This window comes from Globicephala melas, chromosome 8 (assembly GCF_963455315.2).
Source record: "Globicephala melas chromosome 8, mGloMel1.2, whole genome shotgun sequence".
Lineage (NCBI taxonomy): Eukaryota > Metazoa > Chordata > Mammalia > Artiodactyla > Delphinidae > Globicephala > Globicephala melas.
The window spans coordinates 37146940-37165054 of record NC_083321.1 but is presented as its reverse complement, the minus strand read 5'-3'; the positions used below and the strand labels follow the sequence as shown (position 1 = coordinate 37165054).

The following is an 18115-nucleotide window of genomic DNA, read 5'->3' as shown; positions in this document are numbered from 1 at the left end:
AGGCACAGCGTCTTTGCCTAGGGGCAGATTCCCCAGGCTCCTTGGGTGGGGCTTCCTCTCAGCCCAGGCCTTACAGGGGAAATTGCTGGCTTGCAGCTGCTCTTGAGACCTGCAGGGCTAACAAGGGATAAGTGGGCTGGCCAACAGGGAGGGGCCTCAGTGAGCTGAAGGTCTCCCTGCTCCAGCCTTGGCCTCTCTGGCCCATCTGTCGAAGCTGGTGGCCTGCCAGACACTTTTCCTTCTCTGGAAACCTCCAACACCTGTCCCTGTGGCTCCCCATGGCTCCTGGCTCCTGGCTGGGTGAGATGGTGGGGGTGTGTGAGGATCCTGCTCGATGGACTTTGGCTTTTCAAATCTGGATTCAAGCCACACTCCCAGCATCCACAAGGGGGTCCCACGGATCTTGAGGGCCGGTGTGTGTGTGTGTGTGTGTGTGTGTGTGTGGTGTGTGTGTGTGTGTGTGTGTGTGTGTGTGTGCGCGCGCGCGCGCGTGTGTGTATACAAAGACGGGGATACAGGGAGTGGAGGGGAGAGGCAATCACACAGGCCCAGTTTTGCTCAAAATGCTCCATTTATTGCTCTATTCAATGACCATGAGCAAATTATAAAAAGACACCAAATGTCTCTGTCTGCTGTGGAATAAGTACTTAAAGTCAGCAATAAAAACACGTGGCTCCAAGATAACACATGTTGCCAAAGAGTCATGCATGCCCTGCTGACGGGCTCTCAACACACGCATGGACATGGGACACACGCAGAGCTACACGTGGTGAGACTTCTGGGAGGGATTTCCCACAGTGACACCGAAAAATGTTTCACACATATCTGGGGCCGAGTCCCCACCCCACCCTCGGAGCTCCCCCTCTCCCATCGTGGCCCAGGTCCTCTAGGTTCACTGTCCCCATCTGTCCCCTTCCTCCCTGATGCCTCGCGGGTTGCTCACTGCCTCCTGCGGGCATCTGACACCCAGAGGCCACCCTGGCTGCGATACTCCTCCCACCACCACCACCCAGAGACCTCTCCCCAAGCTGAGATCTTTCTGCCACCCCCTCAGGAGCTCCCTGTGCCTGACCTCCAGGTCCTCAGGCCCCCCGTCCTTATCCTGGTCCCAGTAACTAGGGGCGAAGTGCAATCTGCCTGTTGGGAGAAGTGGAGCTGGGGGCTGGGGGCAGGCACCTCTGCCAGGGCCACTTGGGGGCTGGAGCTCATTACCCTTCTCCCGGGCTGAGGAGACACAGTGTCCGGTACAGACAGCAGAGATGGATGGACAGACAGAACACGCTGCAGCAGGACACGTAGAGTGCGGCACGGAAATGTTTTGGATCAAGTAGCAATGGAACCATCATTAAAAACCGAGGCCCCAGGTCGCGCAGCGTGGGTCAGGCCCTGGGGCCCCAGGCCTGGCCTGGCACACCCCTCCCCCACCCTCCCCCACTCCCCAATATGTACAGTAGGAAGAGCTACGTTGTGGGGGGAGGCAGGGGCCAGGCCCAGGCTGGGGAGCAGACTGAGGAGAAGGAAGCGGGAGGGACAGGGGGCAGGCTGGACCCGAGGCAGGGCCCTGGGTGTGGCCGGGATGAGGGCCCAGACTCAGGCTGGGTGGTACCCAGAGGACCTCGGGGAGGAGTGTGGTCACTCGGGGGACTGGCGGGACAGCTGCTTCTCGTAGAGGCTCATGACGTGGTGCACGAACTGGTACTGCTCACACGTCTGGATCATGCCGCCCCTGCCCGGCAGACGCACAGTGGGGACGGGGTCATGGAGGGACCTGCCCCCAGATCCACAGAGTGCCAGTCATCTGAGGCACATCAGGGACTCTGTGCAGCTTAGAGAAGCCAACCCTGGCCAGCCACTCCCCCTGCCCCTTCCTGTCCCTCCCAGCTCTGGCACAGACAGCAGGGACACAGGTGACATGTCCCCCCCCACTCAGCCCCTGCCCCTCTGTCCACCAGCTCTGTTTCTCTCCCCTCTTCATCCAGCCACCAACTGCCTGGATCCGGTTCCTTTACCCATCTGTCCTCCCTACTTCCTGTCTGCTGGTCAGTCCCCATGGAGTGTGTCCCCTAACCCTCACCCTATGCACACGTCAGTCTCTCTCTGCTGCCCCCAGGGCTCTAGCTCCCCACGTGCTCAGACCCTGCCCATGGGCTGACCTGTCCTGACGGAGCTGGCACGTGGTCTTCAGGATGTCCACCACGCCCTGGTGCCGCAGCTGCTGGCAGCAGATGCTAGTGGCGATGAAGCAGCCTGTCCTCCCAATCCCTGCACTGAGGGCCGAGGGCGTGGGTGGGTGAGGGGCAGGGCAGCCTAGGGCTGGGGGAAGTTGCCCTGCCCTCGTGGGTGTCTGGGAGGACCCACCTGCAGTGGACGACGATGGGGGCGCAGCGGGGCCCCTCCTGCTGGGCTGCCTCCTCCACCTCCTGCACGAGGTGCAGGAGTGGGGGGGCCCGGTCTGGGGTCTTCTGGTCAGGCCAGGATGTGAACCAGTAATGCTTCAGGCCTCGCTCTTCTGTGCCACTCTGTCCAGGACACAGAGGCCCACCCCAGATACACGTGAACTCTTTGAGCCCACAGATCAGCCCAGAGATGGATGGAGGGAAGGAGGAAACACACAAGAGGGAGGCCACAGGGAGTGGGGCCTCGGGCCTCTGCCAGCTATACCACATCACCCAGTGGCACCAGACAGAGACCCGAAGCCAGGTGGGCAGCAGGGGCTGGTCAGCAGCGTCAGCACTGGTCTTCACGTGGGTTCTGCCCCAGCAACTCCAAGATCATCCAAGAGAGGCGAAAAGTCCCTTCTCCAATTCACTCCTGTCTCCTGGTCACCCCTTAACAGCCCAGTCACCCCCCAAGAGCCCTGGGACCCTTCCTCTTGCCTCAGTATACTTCCCTGCCCACCTCCAACCCCAGCAAGTGTTCCCCCCTCCGTGCTATCCTCTCCACCACCACCGCCTCCACTTTGGTCTTTATCATCTCTCGACTGTGTGAGACCCTCCCATCTCCTCCCTGACAGCCTCAGCTCCACAGTGGTCAAAACGGTCTGTCTACAGCACAGGCTGCTCTGCTGCTCAGAACCCTTTGATGGCTGTCATTGCTCTTAGAAGCATTGCTCAAACCCACCTTCCCCGGTCTTCAGCCAGGCAAATAAGACACACATGGTTCAGTATCTACCCTCCAGGCCCAACTCCTGCTCCTGTGAACTTGCACTTGATTCTCTTGCACTCCAAATGGTTTGCAGATCAAACCTCTGCTTCCCCCACCTCCTCCACGTATACACACATAGAGCTATTCTATCTTCCACGCCCTTACTTTTACTTTCTCTCTGCCTGGAATGCTCTCTCCACTTCTTTGCTTCCTAGCCAACTCTTACTCATCCTTCAGAACCCCATTCAGCACCACCATTTCCAGGAAGCCCTCCCTAAGCACCCTAGCTGACAAAGGGTCCTTCTTCTGTGCTCTTACCTATTTCTATGTCAGTACTTACCATTTTATAGGTGCTCCTTGAGGAGAGAGTCCAGGCTTTGGACAGCTCTGTGTTCCCAGTACCCAACCCAGAACCAGGCTCAGAGCAGGTGCTTGTAAAGGTTTATGGACAGAAGTAAATACCCCCAAGCCCCAAGTTGTCCCAATTCTTCCCTAACCAGTCCGGCAGCACTGAGAAGATGAGACAGCCCCAGCATATCTTTCGGGGGGAAAAAGGAAGCTGGTTCCTTGCACCCCTGTGTTACCTAGCTGTGGCAGCTACCACGGCCTCTGCCCTCTACCTCCTGGCCCTTTCCGCCCGCAAGCAAGCCTGTATCTTGGAGATGCTTAGTTGGCACCAGTCCTCCAGGGGCTGAGCTCTCCTTGACACCCCCTCTTTCACCTTTTCCAGTGGGAGGGGGCAGCTCAGAGGAACAAGTCTCAGGCCCTTGACATCCTATCCAGACCCTGTGGCTGCCAGAATCAGTGGACCTCCTAGGCTGTTTCTGGATAGGATGTCAGCTTACTGGCATCTAAGCTCATCTTCCAGACTTTGGGTTATTACAGTGGCACCACTTTCCCCAAACATGGGTCATATGATTTCTCAAAAACAGAACGCACTGATTCTCCTGACTCCAAAGGAACAATCTCCTCTAATGCTGAGCCTGGAAGAGGCTCAACCTCAGGGTGGGAGGATGCCTCCCCCCACTCTTTTGGGCTGTTCTGTAATTGCTCGTATTTCGTATGTCTTCTTCTCTTTTTTTTTTTTCCTTTTTCTGTGCAACCACAACCTCCCTGTGCAGCCCAAATGCAGCAAGGAGTGCCTGCCCTCTGGTGGACGGTGTCATACTACAGGCTGGAAGCTCAGGTAAAGGGATGTTCTAGGCAGGACCTCAAAGCTCAGTTATAAGGACAGTGCTGGAAGCTGCTGAAGCCCCCTTTTCCAGACAGTCCTGGCCTTGGGTACACTTGAAGCAGAGCTGGAAGACATTATGAATGACAGTGTGGATGGAGAGAACCTAACGATATGAAATGCACTGAGGGTTTGGTCCTTCTTCTGGCCTCCAAGTCTATTCACCACACTCTCCCTCGTCCCTGCTTATCAGTAAATCCTGGGAGTGACACACGCCTTAATTTCAGCTATCATGGCCTCTGGGACCCTGTTGGCTGTGGAGTCCCCCATCTGCCCAGCCCAGTCCAACCCCAGGCCTCACCCTGAGAGCAATGAGTCGGAGCCGGTAATCCTCAGTGTGGATGACTTTCCGCACAGTGATCTCCACGCCGTCGTACACCACCTGCTCCTCCGGCCAATACTCGGTGCACTTCTGCAGGGGCCCAGATCAGGCTGTGATACCCCCAGCACCCCATCCATACTCTCCCCAATACCCCTCCCAGGCCAGCGGGAAGAGAGGTAACAGGGCAGTAGGTTTGCAGTTAGAGAGTTCAAATCTCAGCTTCCTAACCTGTAAGTTACTTCCCTTTTCTGAGCCTGAGTTTCCTCATCTGGAACATGGAAATAATACCCATTTTGAAGGACTTTTATGGGAGTTCGATTAAATGGGCCGTGATGCGTACAGAAGTAGCCAGCATCAGCCCTGGCAGGCTGAGCAGCAGCAGAGCATCGTGTTTAAGATCCTGAGCCCTGGAGGTGGAGAGGCCACAGCTCCAGGCTCTGCCTCTGACTCTCTGTGTGGCTCTGAGCAACTGACTTAACTTCGCTGAGCCTCACATTTCCTCCCCCTGGCAGGCAGTGAGGTGAACATACCAACCTCACAAAACTGCTGTAAGGATTAATACGGAAACGAGACGCTTAGCTCAGGGCACAAAGCAGCAGACACCTGGTAAGGTACAGGGGTGCCTACCTCGTTCATCTCCTCGATGTTGGTGATCATGACAATGATGGGCGTGTGCTCCTGCCACACCATGCGCCAGAAGTCGCCAACTGTGCTGACGATGGGTCCCTGAGTGGCGATATACACCTTCTCTTCCCCACCGTAGCCCTGCGGCCAGCCAAGGCCAGGCCATCAGGGTCAGAGGCCGTGCTCCTGGGGCCCAGTCCCCACACGCAGGCTCTTCCGGGGGGCTGGCAGGAGCCACATGGGCTTAGGGACAAGCCTAGAGGATGGATCCCATTGACTCGGGCCTCCCTTTCAGGAAGAGGCCATCGGGATGGGGCTACATACCCGGATGTAGTTGGCGTTGATGTAGGAACTCAGAGGGTCGTCAGGGTCTGGTGAGGTCAGACACACTCTGCTGTGAGGGTCTGGGGTGAGGGAGACAGGTGAGGCTGGGATTTAACATATGCAGTCCCCCTGGTGCAGAGCCCACTTTGCCCCATTTCAGGGCACCCATATTTCTTCTGGAACTTGAAGTTCCTTCTTCTCTTGCCCAGAAGCAGAACACTGACCCATCCCTGTGGCCCACTCAGGCAGGTGAGGCCCAGGCTGAAGAGGACAGTAGAGAGAGGCCTTAGGTCTCTCCCTCTGTAGGATCCATGCCGCCCCTTGCCATGTGTCCCTTAAGCTTCCCTGTCCTCACTGTGCCTCATGTTCTGGGGAGGAGACAGCTAAATCTGTAAGAAATTCCCTAGAGGATGAATCCTGGCCAGCAGGGCTGAGTTCGAGTATACACTGTCCCCAACGTGCCGTGTAAGCTTGTAAAGCACATGGCCTTTCTAAGCCTCAGTTTTCTGATCTGTAATATGGGGGCAAAGATGCCTACTTCCTAGGACTGTTGGGAAGATAAATAAGAAAACAGATGGGAAAGTGCAATGTGAAACTGTAAAGCACTTTATAGCTAAGATTTGGGTAGGACGCTGAGGGAGAATATTATCATGAAAGGAGCAAAGTCTTCCACGTCTGAGATGAGATGGCACACACGTGCACAAGGGTTCCCCCCTACCCCCAGCTATTCACATGTCAAATCCCACAGCAGCAGATTCTCACAACGTCCTGCCCTTCTTCCTGGGTTTGTTTTGTTCCAGCTACAGCCTCCCTGTATTGACTAGTCTGCTCTGTGAGCCTGCAGAAGCTGGGCTTGAGCCGGCGGATTGTGGGGTGGGCAGGAAGCTGGGGCCTGGGGCCCGGGGCCCGGGGCTCCGGTCTGGCTTTGTCACCAATTGGCTGTCTTCTCCCTTCTCTGGGCCCCAGGGTCTCTTCTGTGGAGGGAGGGCTGGACTAAAGGCCCTGCCAGTGTGCCCCATACGGGGCTCTCAAAGGCCGTGTGAGGAGCGGTCAGGAGCCTACACCACTGACCAGTAAGGCTGGGTTCAAGTCCTGGCAGTGTCAGTGTAGGCCATTTACTTAGTCCCCCTGTGCCTTCTCTGTAAACTAGGGACATTCCTTCCATCACAACCTCACTCATCTTGTAAACGTTCAAGAGTAGATGTTAGTGAGTCCTCAGACCCGTAACTCGGCCCAGCATATGGTGAACACTATAGGGCACGTGTCTGCTGTTATTACTACCATCATTACCAGTTCCACTATAAGCTAACAGGTTAAAAGAAGGATCCCACGAAGTGAGAGAGCGGCATGGACATATATACACTACCAAATGTAAAACAGCTAGTTAGTGGGAAGCAGCCGCATAGCACAGGGAGATCAGCTCGGTGCTTTGTGACCACCTAGAGGGGTGGGATAGGGAGGGTGGGAGGGAGACGCAAGAGAGAGGAGATATGGGGATATATATATATGTATAGCTGATTCACTTTGTTATACAGCAGAAACTAACACACCATTGTAAAGCAATTATACTCCAATAAAGACGTTAAAAAAAAAAAAAAAAAAGAAGGATCCCAAACCCGGTAGATGAAATGGGACATGACACCCACAAAGCCTCCCCTCTCTGGCCCTTTCATGCCCTGGCCCCAGTGCTTGAGGTTTGGGCAGGTGATGGTGGGGGAGGTGGGGACAGGGCAGCTCCTGTGGAGGAGGGAGCAGAGGGGCGTCAGGTATGGGGAAGAGCGAGGGTAAATGGAAGGAGGCTTGGGGTGACCAGCGGGAGAGAGGAGGGGCAGCACTGTGTGGGCCACCTCCCTTCTCCTGGTGGTGCCTGCCCAGATTAGGACTCAGAAGTGGGCACTAGACCCCCTGGCCAGACACCAGGGCCTTTGATATTAAAGAACCACCGTGAGAATGGTGATGGTTCTATTGACCCTACCGAGCGTGGACTCTGAGCCTGACACTGTGCCTGAGCAAGGGGGCTCCTAGATCAGCCAGGCCCGGTCCCCCTACTGCTGGGCAGGCAGTCGAGCAGTGTATGGCCTGTGAGCACTGGGGACGAGGGAACAGAGGGGACTTGACTTGGCTCAGATGGAAGAGGGGGCACCTGGGTTGGGTCTGAAGGACCAGTAGAAAGCGGAGTAGGGAGCACCACTCTGTCCAAGTCAAGTGTACAGGGCCAGGTGGGAGTTGGGGAGAGATAAGGCTGGAGAGGAACCAGCTGACAAAGGGTCCAATAAACCATGCTCATAAGGCTGGACCTCAACCCAAGGATTACAGGGTAACAGTGACAGTGTTTAAAGAGGAGAATGACACGATTAGTTTTCTGTTTTGCGTGATTTTGGTGACAATGGTAGAAGATGGACAGAAGGAGAGAATGTGGGACTCAGCAGACTAGTTAGATTACTGTCATGATCCACATAGGAAGTGTCAGGGTCAGAGAGCTGCCCTAGCCCTGCACAACTCCAGGGGGCACTATGTCAACGCAGTCCATGTAAATCGCACCCCTGGAATTGTGCTACATGCAAGTCCGACCCCCCAAAATCACTGGGCAACATGGAAGCCCTCACCCCATAAAAGTAATTTGGCAGTGAAGTTGGAGAGGGGGAGCTAGATTTGAGGGATACTCATTCATTCATTCATACAGGTGCAGCTCCCCTGTATCTTGTCCTCAATGCTGCCTGCTGGGTCACTCTGTACTGGAACTGTCCATGGATCTCTCTCTCACTAGACTGCGAGCTCCCTGTGCACAGAGTCTGTGTCTCTTTCATGTCTGAATTCTCAGGCCCTGGGCATGGTGTAGAATGAATGAGAAAGCAAACCTCTGGCTGTCCCGGATCTGAGAGGGGGCTTTGCCATACACCCTAGCCTGGTCTCTGAAGGCACAGGGTCAATTCTTGTTGGCCACAGAGAAGGTCTCTGTTGGGCTCGGGGACCTGAAGGCTCAGGGCCTGGCTGGAGGCTGGAGTCTTCTCAGGAATCCAGTGGGGACCAAATGGAGTGATGGCCCGGCTCCCATATTCCCCCAGTGGCTATTCTGAGTGGCCAGCAAAGCCCTAGATTGTGGCGTACCCGAACCCCTCCCTCCAGGTTGGGCTGGGTGGGTGGAGGGCGGCAAGAGGAGGGAAGAGGTGAGCAGCCCTGAATATTGCATCCTGGCCTTAAATGGTGCTTTGTTTAACCGGAACTACCTAGACACTGTGTAACCATAGCAACCACAAGTCGATATTTTAAAAGTTAAAAATAAGTCATGACATCTTACATGTTGTTGGAGTTGCTAATGGCAAAACTGCTTTTTTAAAGCCTCGTTACTCCATAAACTGAGTGGAGTAGGTTTGTGGATTTGCTTTCAATATATCACCCTCTATGCTAGCCCTGGGGCCTGGGGCCAGAACTTGGCAGGGGTGACAGGCAGATAGGGGCTTGATGAAAGTTACCTGAAAATGACACTCCAGGGCTAAAAGAGGAATATCAGGTCGCCTGGTCTAACTGCCTTCAAAGGGGGAAAATCCCTATCAGACCTTCCAGGGGACTGCTCATGCAGTCTAGCTTGAATACCCTGACTGATGGGGAGCTTACTACTGGACAGGCAGCTCATTCCCTTATGGGGTGGCTCTGCCTGTTAGAGGACTCACAGTCTGGCCAAACTGAACTCAAGGTAGACAAAAGAGCCCAATTCTGGGGTCACAGGCCCAGTTTGAAACTCAGTTCTGAATGTCTTAGCTGTGTGACACTGGATGAGCCACTTATCCTCTCTGAGCCTAATGTCCTCTCTTTAAAATCTGCCCATTCTGAAGAGACCAAGGATGTGATAAGACTTTTCAGCCACCACGAACTGTCTAGGAGCTGCTGTTATTGTTCCTCTTTCTCTCTGGGCTTCCACAGGGCAAGGGTCTGGAAAGTGCTGTGTGAAGGAACAAGGAGCCCTCTACCCTCTAAAGGGGGTGTTTCCCTTCACTGGGTACCTGCACCCTCCGTCCCCGCTCCTGTGACTGTGGAGGCCCACTCTGGGGTTAAGGCCTTCCTCAGGGTGAAGTGGCACCCAGGTGAGGGGGAGCCTTCCCCCACCCCCTGGGGCAGTGAGTACTCACTGGGAAGGATGGTTTTGTACCGGTTCTTCCGCACCAGCCCAGGGATGTTATACTCTTTTGGATCCACGAAGTTCATGGGAATTTCCTGCAGGAGGAGGACATGGGGGTGTGAGGAGAGGTGGGTTGACTTAAGTGCATGCATTCATTCAACAAACACTGACTATTAAATGAGTTAGTGCACATAAAAAGTATCTAGAACAGACCTGGCAAACGCTGAGTGCATAATAAATGTTATTATCACCATTGTTTATTGGGGGCCAGCCTGGCACATAGTAGACACTCAAAGAAGAACAGAAGAAAAAGTGACCTGGCAAATCACTGACTTCTTCTGCACCCTGTGCTGCAGCCACACTGAGTGGTTTTACTGACCCGTGTTCCTACCCTGGGTGTCTCTACCTCAGGACCCTGGATAGTGCTGCTGACTCTGTAGTAACATCCACCCCATCCTCATCTTCTCATGTCCTCCTGTCCATCATAAAGCCACCTCCTCCAAGAAGCCTTCCCTGATTCTCCAGCAGGAAAGGAGCCTCCTTCTGGGCCTCCCAGAGTCGTATTTGCACCTCCCAATCACTCTCTATGTCAAGAGTTCCAAGTTGGAACTTCTCTGCCTGGAATGTGAGGTCTTTTCCGATCTGGCCTTTCTTCACCACCAGCTGCTCTGAAGAGACCCACCCTCCAGTTGTGCCCATCTCTTCCTGTGGCTAATTTGTCAGTATCCAGCTAGCCTCCAGGTCTGAGCTCACGGCACCCAGCTTGTGGGGAGCACCGGTCCCACCCCTCTTCATCACCCCAAATCCTTCCCAGCCTTTAAGGTTCACCTCTTCCCCCCGACCTATGTTCTCTGGGATGACTCCTCAGTGTCTGTCTTCTCTTCACGCCCCTTCCCTCTGTCCACACGCTTTAGCACCTGACTTCACATGGTTTACAGTGTTCACTGTTTGTGGACACACTACGTATGTGCTTTGTACGATGAGGATCATAATACTTACCTTCTAGGGTGGTTGTGAGAATCAAAATAAAAGGCATGTGCAGAAGCGCCCATGGAGTGGACGTGTGGGCACCCCCTCTTTCTTACTCTCTCAGCAAAACTGACAATGATCTACTGAACCGGAGATGACAAGGGGATGCAAGCCCTTTCGTCAAGGGGAGGTGTGGCTGTGGGAATGGCAGCTGAGGCTGAGTGGTCGAGGAAGGCTTCCTAGGGGACTCCAGGGTGGGGGATGATGACAGGGAAGGCACCGGGGCGGGGGCGTGGTGCAGGGCCCAGTTTGAAGTGGACAGTCCCTGCAGGGATGGGGATATAAGTCCGGAAAAGGAGTCTGGGGCTCGTTGAACTCAGGTAAGGCAGGCTGTGCCACATTCTAGAGAATCTGGAGCAACGGGTCAGAGGGTGATGGAGGGCTTCTCAGAGGGGAAGGCCATCGGGTCCAGGTAGGGAGCAGGGAGGCCTGGGGCGAGGGGAGCTGTGAGGGAGGCACACGGGTTCTCCATCCCTCTGGCTTCTCCCAAGAGGGACTCTCCCCAAATGCTCATGGCCTCTTGCCCGTTCCTACCTACAGAGGTGGGCGAGTTACCCAATGAGTGTGTTTGATTGAGGAACCGGGCTTTTGGGCCCCAGCCCCTTCCTTCCTCCTTCTTTCCCGGCCCTCCTGCCAAGAAAGAATTATAGGGCTCCCCTATGAGGTGAGGCCGGCGATGTACCAGCACTGCCCCGGGGTGGGTGGAAAGTTTGTTCACTCTGGTGGTTGGTATTAGGAAGTTCCCTACTGCTACATACCTAATCCTCATGCTAAACCTAGCCTTTATCAGCAAAAATAAAGGTGTTTTTGTGATTTTCCATGTCTTGGCTCCTAACTGGTTGAGTGCTCAGGCAGGTAAAACAGGGGTGTCATTTATGGGCCCCTCGAAGTCCAACAGGAGGCAGCTGGAGGCTGCTGCCTAAGTCTAGAGGGGAGGCTGTCAGGACCCCCCTAAGCCTGAATCACAGAACTGGACAGATTTCAAAGGAGGACGAACAACGTTAGGTGATGTTGGGCAGGGGGAGGGTGGGAAAACGGGAGAGTCAGAAGAGAAGGCTTTCAGGAATTCCCTGGCAGTCCAGTGGTTAGGAGTCAGTGCTTTCACTGCTGGGGCCCAGGTTCAACACCTGGTGCCTCGCGGCGTGGCCAAAGAAGAAAAAAAGAAGAGAAAGCTTTCTAAGTCTTTCTCAGGCTTTCAGAGCACAGTCCTGGATGATAAAGACTTGGGAACGCCACAAACACCGATCACCCCATGGGCGCTTTGCACACGTTCTGCATCTCTTGAATCCTTGCAATACCCCTGTTATTTTTACTCCCATTTTCCGGATGAGAAACTGAGGCCCAGAGAGAAAACAAGACAGTAGGAGAGGTGAGAATGAAATGATGTTCATCTATCAGATGCTGAGTTTGGGGTACCCCACTCCAAAGCCTTGCTGGGGGGATGAACATGTGCAGAACGGGCTGCCCCCTGCAGGGGAGCCGGCTCAAGGGGACTCACAAAGAATTCTGCCTGAAGCAGGAAGGGGTCCAGGGCCTTCTCGTGAAGCTCTTCAGCCTGGAGGACACGGGAGGCGCTGAGCAGATACTCGCGGGCCGACTCCTCGCGTGGGGACATGAGATAGCCGAACCCCTCCTCATTGCAGCCCGGGGTGCACATGTCCAGGGTCAGGGAGACGTTGGAGCCCCTCCTGGAAGGACCGGGTAAGGAGGGGTGAGTATCAGGGTCAGGGACGGCCATCAGCTGGGGGCCTTGGAGCAGGAGGATGAGGGAGGGAGAGATGGGGGTGGGAACCAGGTGGGCTCCAGAGACAGGAGTGGGTGTGACATCTCCCCTGACACAGGGAGCGTGCGGCTCAGCCCCGAGGCTTAGGCTGCCTGTGGTGGAGTAGCCGAGTGTGGCCTCAGCCCGGTTCCCAAGGTTCAATGCAAGGGCCCTGAGCACTCTCCTCTGCCACTGCTGGAGGTAGTTCCCAGCCCTGTGGCCCCAGGAAGCTCACAGAGAGGGTGCCTGCCTGGAGCAGAGAAGCAGGGCTCGACCTTCTATATACCAGCCCCGGACCGGCAGTCTGCAAGGACGCAGAATCCAGGAGAGGCCTGGGAAAGATGGGGTCCCAGGGGCAGCACAGCGGCAGCGAGGATGAGCAGACGCAACAAACCCTACTGTGTTCAGGGCACAGCACGGGAAAGCCCTCGTTACACGGAAAGGGGATCTGAGTGCTACAGCGGGGACGAGAATGGCCCAAGCACACAGTGAGGGGGTGGCAGAGGTGAAACAAAAAGCTAGGTTTTCCGAGTCCTCGTCCAGTGCTCTTTCCATGACATCATGTGGGCACCTCAACCTTGGTGTGATCTGGCTTACCCAGCCAGGCCCCCAAAAGAGAGTGCTGACACCTCCCAACGTGTGCTCTGTGGAACACTATGAGACACTATAAAAGAGAGCTAGTGGGAACCTGTATAGCACAGGGAGCTCAGCTCAGTGCTCTGTGAGGACCAAGATGGGTGGGATGGGGGTGGGGGTGGGAGGGAGGTCCAAGAGGGAGGGGATAGATGTATACATATAGCTGATTCACTTCACCGTACAGCAGAAACTAACACAACATTGTAAAGCAACTACACTCCAATAAAAAATAAAAAAAAATTGAGTTCAAACCAAAAAAAAAAAAAAAGTAGGGTTCTGTGGTCAGATGGCTTTGAGGAATGCCACACACTCCCCTTAGTCAGTCTACAATGACTACAAGCACGTTAAAGGTCCTGACAAGTCCTGCAGTAAAGAAACCTATCCAAACCACAAGTGTATGTGCGAGCATGCACGTATGTACACTTATGTATGCCCATGTGTTTGTGTGTAGTAACAGCATTTCTTAGCATTCACCTTGGGGCATCCTGATCTATGTGAATCTGACCTGAAGAGGATGTGTCTCCACTGGTGGGCTTATGAGCTCAGCTCTTCCCTGGGCACTGGGAGGCAGAGTCAGGCATCTGCCCTTCCGATCGGGAGCTGAGAGCTCCAGGGCCCACAGAGCCCACCTCTCCACTGAACCCACCTCTCCTGCAGACCCATGGCCTTGACAGTCAGTGAGGCAGGGTCGGCCTCAAGCTTGATGTCCATCACGCAGTCAAACACAGGTGTCTCAGGGACAGGGTCCAGGTCCAGGAAGTCATCCTCGACCTTCTCCTCCATCCACTCAGAGTAGGTGAAAGAGGGCTGACGGCTCACCGACTGGCGCCTGTCCTCGGGGGGCAGCGGGCTGGGTGGCTCTGCGGGAGTTCTCAGGAGGTGCCACACCTAGTTCGGGGCATATGGCATCATGGCAGCCCCCCTGGGTGAGGGGGTGCCCATGGAGTTGAGGCCCCTGCTCCTCCATGTGTCTGGAGCAGCCCTACTCTCCTGGGAGCTGTCTGCATTGCACCACCCCTCACCTAGATGAGAGGCTCCACCCCTGTCATGTCCTCCCAGCCCCCTCCACCTCCAACCCTCAGGTTCTTGTGGATTGAAGCCTTCTTCGTGGGGTGGGGGTAGGGTTCCTTCTCCAGTCTTCTCCCTGCCTCAGCCCCTTTCCCCAGCCAAGAACGCTGCAAACCAATTTTGAGAAAGACGGCACCTCTCCCCCCAGGCTGGGCGCATTGGTGGAAGGAGACGGGTACCCCATCCTCAGCCCTACCCAGAAGGTGTAGTCTGTAGGTCAAATGGGAGAAGGTGGGGATCGGGCCTCAGGGTCACGGAAGAGGAGCACGGAGGCTGGTTCAGGAGGAGTCTTACCAAGGTGGTGATGAGGACCACGGACAGAGAGACCAGCAGCAGATTAGGGACGTCCCAGGTCCCAACAGCCAGCCAGGCCTGGAGAACATCAGACAAACAGGTCAGGGTGATGGGGGGGGGGGTGGGCAGAGTTCTCATGTTTCAACAGGGATAAAATCAAGGCTCTGAAAACTTTGGAGCCGGTCTGGGTGGGGGACAGGGGAAAACACTTCAGGAGCCAGTAAATATCTCCTGAACTCAAAGAAGCCCTAGGCAGGGGTTGGTGGGACTGGAGGCCCCTGAGCATTCCCTCCTACCCTGGGGCTCCCTGGAGCGTACTCACCGAGGGTCCCAGCTGCTCCAGGAGCGTGAGCACGGAGGAGATGAGGTCTGTGGCATTTTGCGACCAGATGGGGCCGTAGCCGCTGAGCCAGAGCATCCCGCAGGCGAGCTGGGGCGGCCGGGGGCAGCACACTGAGCCCGGAGCCTGGGCTCCTTGCTCCCATATACCCCCATCTCCCCACCCTCGCGAGCTCCCCTTCAGCCTCAACCTGGCCCCCCAAGGCCCAGACTGCGCAGCTGGGGCAAGGGCCTGGGACCTCTCCCTAGAGAAGAGCTGACTCAAGGGAGCCAAGAGAAAGCCCTTCCCAGAGGGGACCCTCCCACCCCACCAGGTACACATAACAAGGAGAGTCTCCCAGAGATGCCTCCAGAGACAGGAAGTCCTCAGAAGAACCCCTGCGGGGCCAGGGGGTTGGGAGTGGGCCTGTGTTCCTACTTCTGAGGTCAGGGTGTGAGGGGTTTATGGCTCAGAACTCCAGCCTTCTCCTCACACCAGCCCGAGGGCTGGAGTCACGAGGGACGCCACGGAGGCCCCTCATCCTTCTGTGTCCCCAGGCGGCCATCTCGGGGAGGAAGTGGAGGCCGTCCCTCAACCCGCCCTCCCTCCAGGCCCCGCAAGGCCTGTGATGTCCTTACCAGGAACTGGGAGGCAGCCAGCAGGCACAGGCTGCTCCTGACAGCGAGGGAGGGGCTCCTGGCGTCTCGAGGTGGTGGCTTCTGAGCTGTCTCTGAAGGCGGTGAAGGAGACGGGGGCAGTGGCACCTCTCTCTGCAAGGCCGTGGGCCCCTCGGCCTGGTCCAGCGTCTGCATCCCTACCGGCTGGGGGACACCTGCGGAAGGCGGACACACGGCCGGTGATCCGGGCCCTGCCGACCCCGGCGGACCGCTCCTTCTGGGGCTGCCGTGGCTTCCTCTCAATCCGGGATCAGTCAGCCTGGCTCCGCTTCCAGCAGTCACCCTCGATTAGCAAAGCAATACTCACCTACCTTCGTCAGAAAGAGCTAAGTGTGGGTGGACAAATTATTTCTCTTTGATTTCTCCAGTAACAGAGTTAAAATGGCAGGAGGTTTTTCAGGGAGTTAACATCGTGGTGTTTACACAGCTTCATTCTTTTCCCATTCCTTAAGGAAACGAAAAACCACCACCTCAAACTCAATTAAGAGAGAGAGGGAAAAGAAGGTACGGCATGACCAGGCCGTGACCCTGAGCAGCCCACCCGTGCCTGCCCTCTGGGTTTTCGTCTCTCATGCTCTGCGCCCCGACTCAGTATATGTGCCGGGGGGGGAGACGCCGGACACTTGACAAGGTCACAGCCCCGTGCCCCTTCCCCACCTCAAGACCCCACACTGAGGGGGGATGGGGGTGGTCAGGATGGTGTGGAGGAAAATCTCGGTGCAGCAGAATTGATGTCAAACGTCTAAGATCCAGTTCTGGGTCTATCCCTGGTTGTGTGACCTTGGGAAAGTCACCCCCTCCTTTCTGGACCTCAATTTCCACACCTCGAAAATGGGGGTTGGGGGTCCTCCCTTAGTTTTCTTTTTTAAAGTTGTTGCTGTTTCTGATGTGGACCATTTTAAAAATCTTTATTGAATTTTTTACAATATTGCTTCTGTTTTACGTTTTGGTTTTTTGGGCACAAGGCATGTGGGATCTTGCTTCCCGACCAGGGATCGAACCCGCGGCCCCTGCATTGGAAGGCGAAGTCTTAACCACTGGACCGCCAGGGAAGTCCTCTGGTTTTCTAACTGTGCTTTAAGGAGCCCTGGTGTTTTCTCAGGTGCACCAGCTATGACCAAGTGCTCTGGGTCCCTGTGCCTGGGCCTCGGCCGTGGGAGCTGTTCAATACCGTTCCATATACTGGGTTTCCTCTAAGATGATTTCAACACAAGGTTCCACGACTAAACAAGTCTGAACAGCACTGGCTTGGATCTGATGCCCTGGTGGAGTGTGGAGATTCCAGCAGCACCACCGCAGTGAGCCCCAGAGGTTGGAGTTCCCCATTTAAACCCACACCGTCCAATCTATTGCCAAGAAGAGAGGCACCAGCAAGACGGACGTGTACGGCTTGATGGTGGGGATGGAACGGTCCACATATCACTGTGTATATATATGGGACAATGGACTCCTTTTCTGGTTGGGAGACAACGGAACACCCACAGCCAAGACCACGCGAGGCCAACATAGTTGTCTACATGCTCGCTTGGTTACGTGACAGGTATTTGCTGAGCATCTCGCATGGCCTGGATCAACAATGCGGTGATCCTGGGGATACCTGTATTTCTCTCCCAGGCTCCTCCTTCCCAGACCTGACCCTGTATAGCTCCCTACCTGCTGTGGTCCAGCCACACTCTTTGGCAGTTCCTCGGGTAAGCCCACACCCCATGTTTTGCATATCCTGCCCGCTCTGCCAGGAATATTCCCCCAACATCCTGCTCCCCTCAACTGTCCCCAAAACACTTTGCCAAGTTGACTCCTAATCATCTTGTAGAACTCAATCAGCTGCCTCCTAAAGGAGGGGCTCCCCTACCACACACACTCAGCAACCCACGTCTCTCCTTCATACGACCAGCAGCAACAATACACCTGGCGAACACACAGCCCTGCTTTGAGTGCTCTGCACGTTCATCTATTCACTCTTCGTGGTACCCTATGAAGTTGGCACTACTATTATCCTCATTTTACAGAAGAGAAAGATGAGGTGCAGAGACGCTAATGAGTGGTTGAGGTGGGTTTGAAGTGAGGCACTTGGACAGGCTCTGAGCTACAGTACACTCACTCCAGTCTGTCAAAATTATTTGTTGAATATAATCTCCCCCAGTCTCTGTAAGTTCCACGAGGGCAAGAGCAGTATTGGTTTTGCTTATCCTGACTGTCCACAACATGTAGCGCTAGTCCTGGCATGTAAGTCTACAATCAATATTTCCTAAATGAGTGAATGATGACGGGTAAGTGATAAACAAGGATAATAATACATTCTTTGAAAAGCTGCGATGAAGACGGTAGATCCTATAGATGAAACATCCAACTTGGCACCTGGCATCTAGTAGTTGCTCAAGAAACATCAGATTATAATAATGACAACACGTAACTCCTGCCTTCAGAAGGCTCAAGTCAGCTGGGTAAAACAGACCAGTGGATGAGTGTTTACAATACAGTGCATTACGTGAAAAATCTAAGTGCTCGTAGAGCCTAAGGGCCTCTACCTTTGCCCAGGGAGGCTATAGTTACTAACCACAAGACCAG

The 18115-nt window shown here is 55.1% G+C and overlaps 1 protein-coding gene across 1 annotated transcript in view; it reads right to left on the bottom strand.

The window, feature by feature from the left end:
• Window positions 1–552: 552 nt before the first annotated feature.
• Window positions 553–18115, bottom strand: part of PTPN5 (protein tyrosine phosphatase non-receptor type 5) — a 55424-nt gene continuing 37861 nt past the window's right edge. Inside the window, exons 4-15 of the mRNA XM_060303436.1 lie at window positions 15509–15702; window positions 14874–14981; window positions 14552–14629; window positions 13836–14077; window positions 12290–12479; window positions 9773–9857; window positions 5646–5725; window positions 5325–5462; window positions 4677–4787; window positions 2359–2519; window positions 2154–2267; window positions 553–1726 (exon numbers count right to left, since the gene is read on the bottom strand). Of these exons, the coding sequence (XP_060159419.1) occupies window positions 1633–1726; window positions 2154–2267; window positions 2359–2519; window positions 4677–4787; window positions 5325–5462; window positions 5646–5725; window positions 9773–9857; window positions 12290–12479; window positions 13836–14077; window positions 14552–14629; window positions 14874–14981; window positions 15509–15702 (1595 nt within the window). The 3' untranslated portion in view covers window positions 553–1632. The remainder of the gene's footprint in view (window positions 1727–2153; window positions 2268–2358; window positions 2520–4676; window positions 4788–5324; window positions 5463–5645; window positions 5726–9772; window positions 9858–12289; window positions 12480–13835; window positions 14078–14551; window positions 14630–14873; window positions 14982–15508; window positions 15703–18115) is intronic.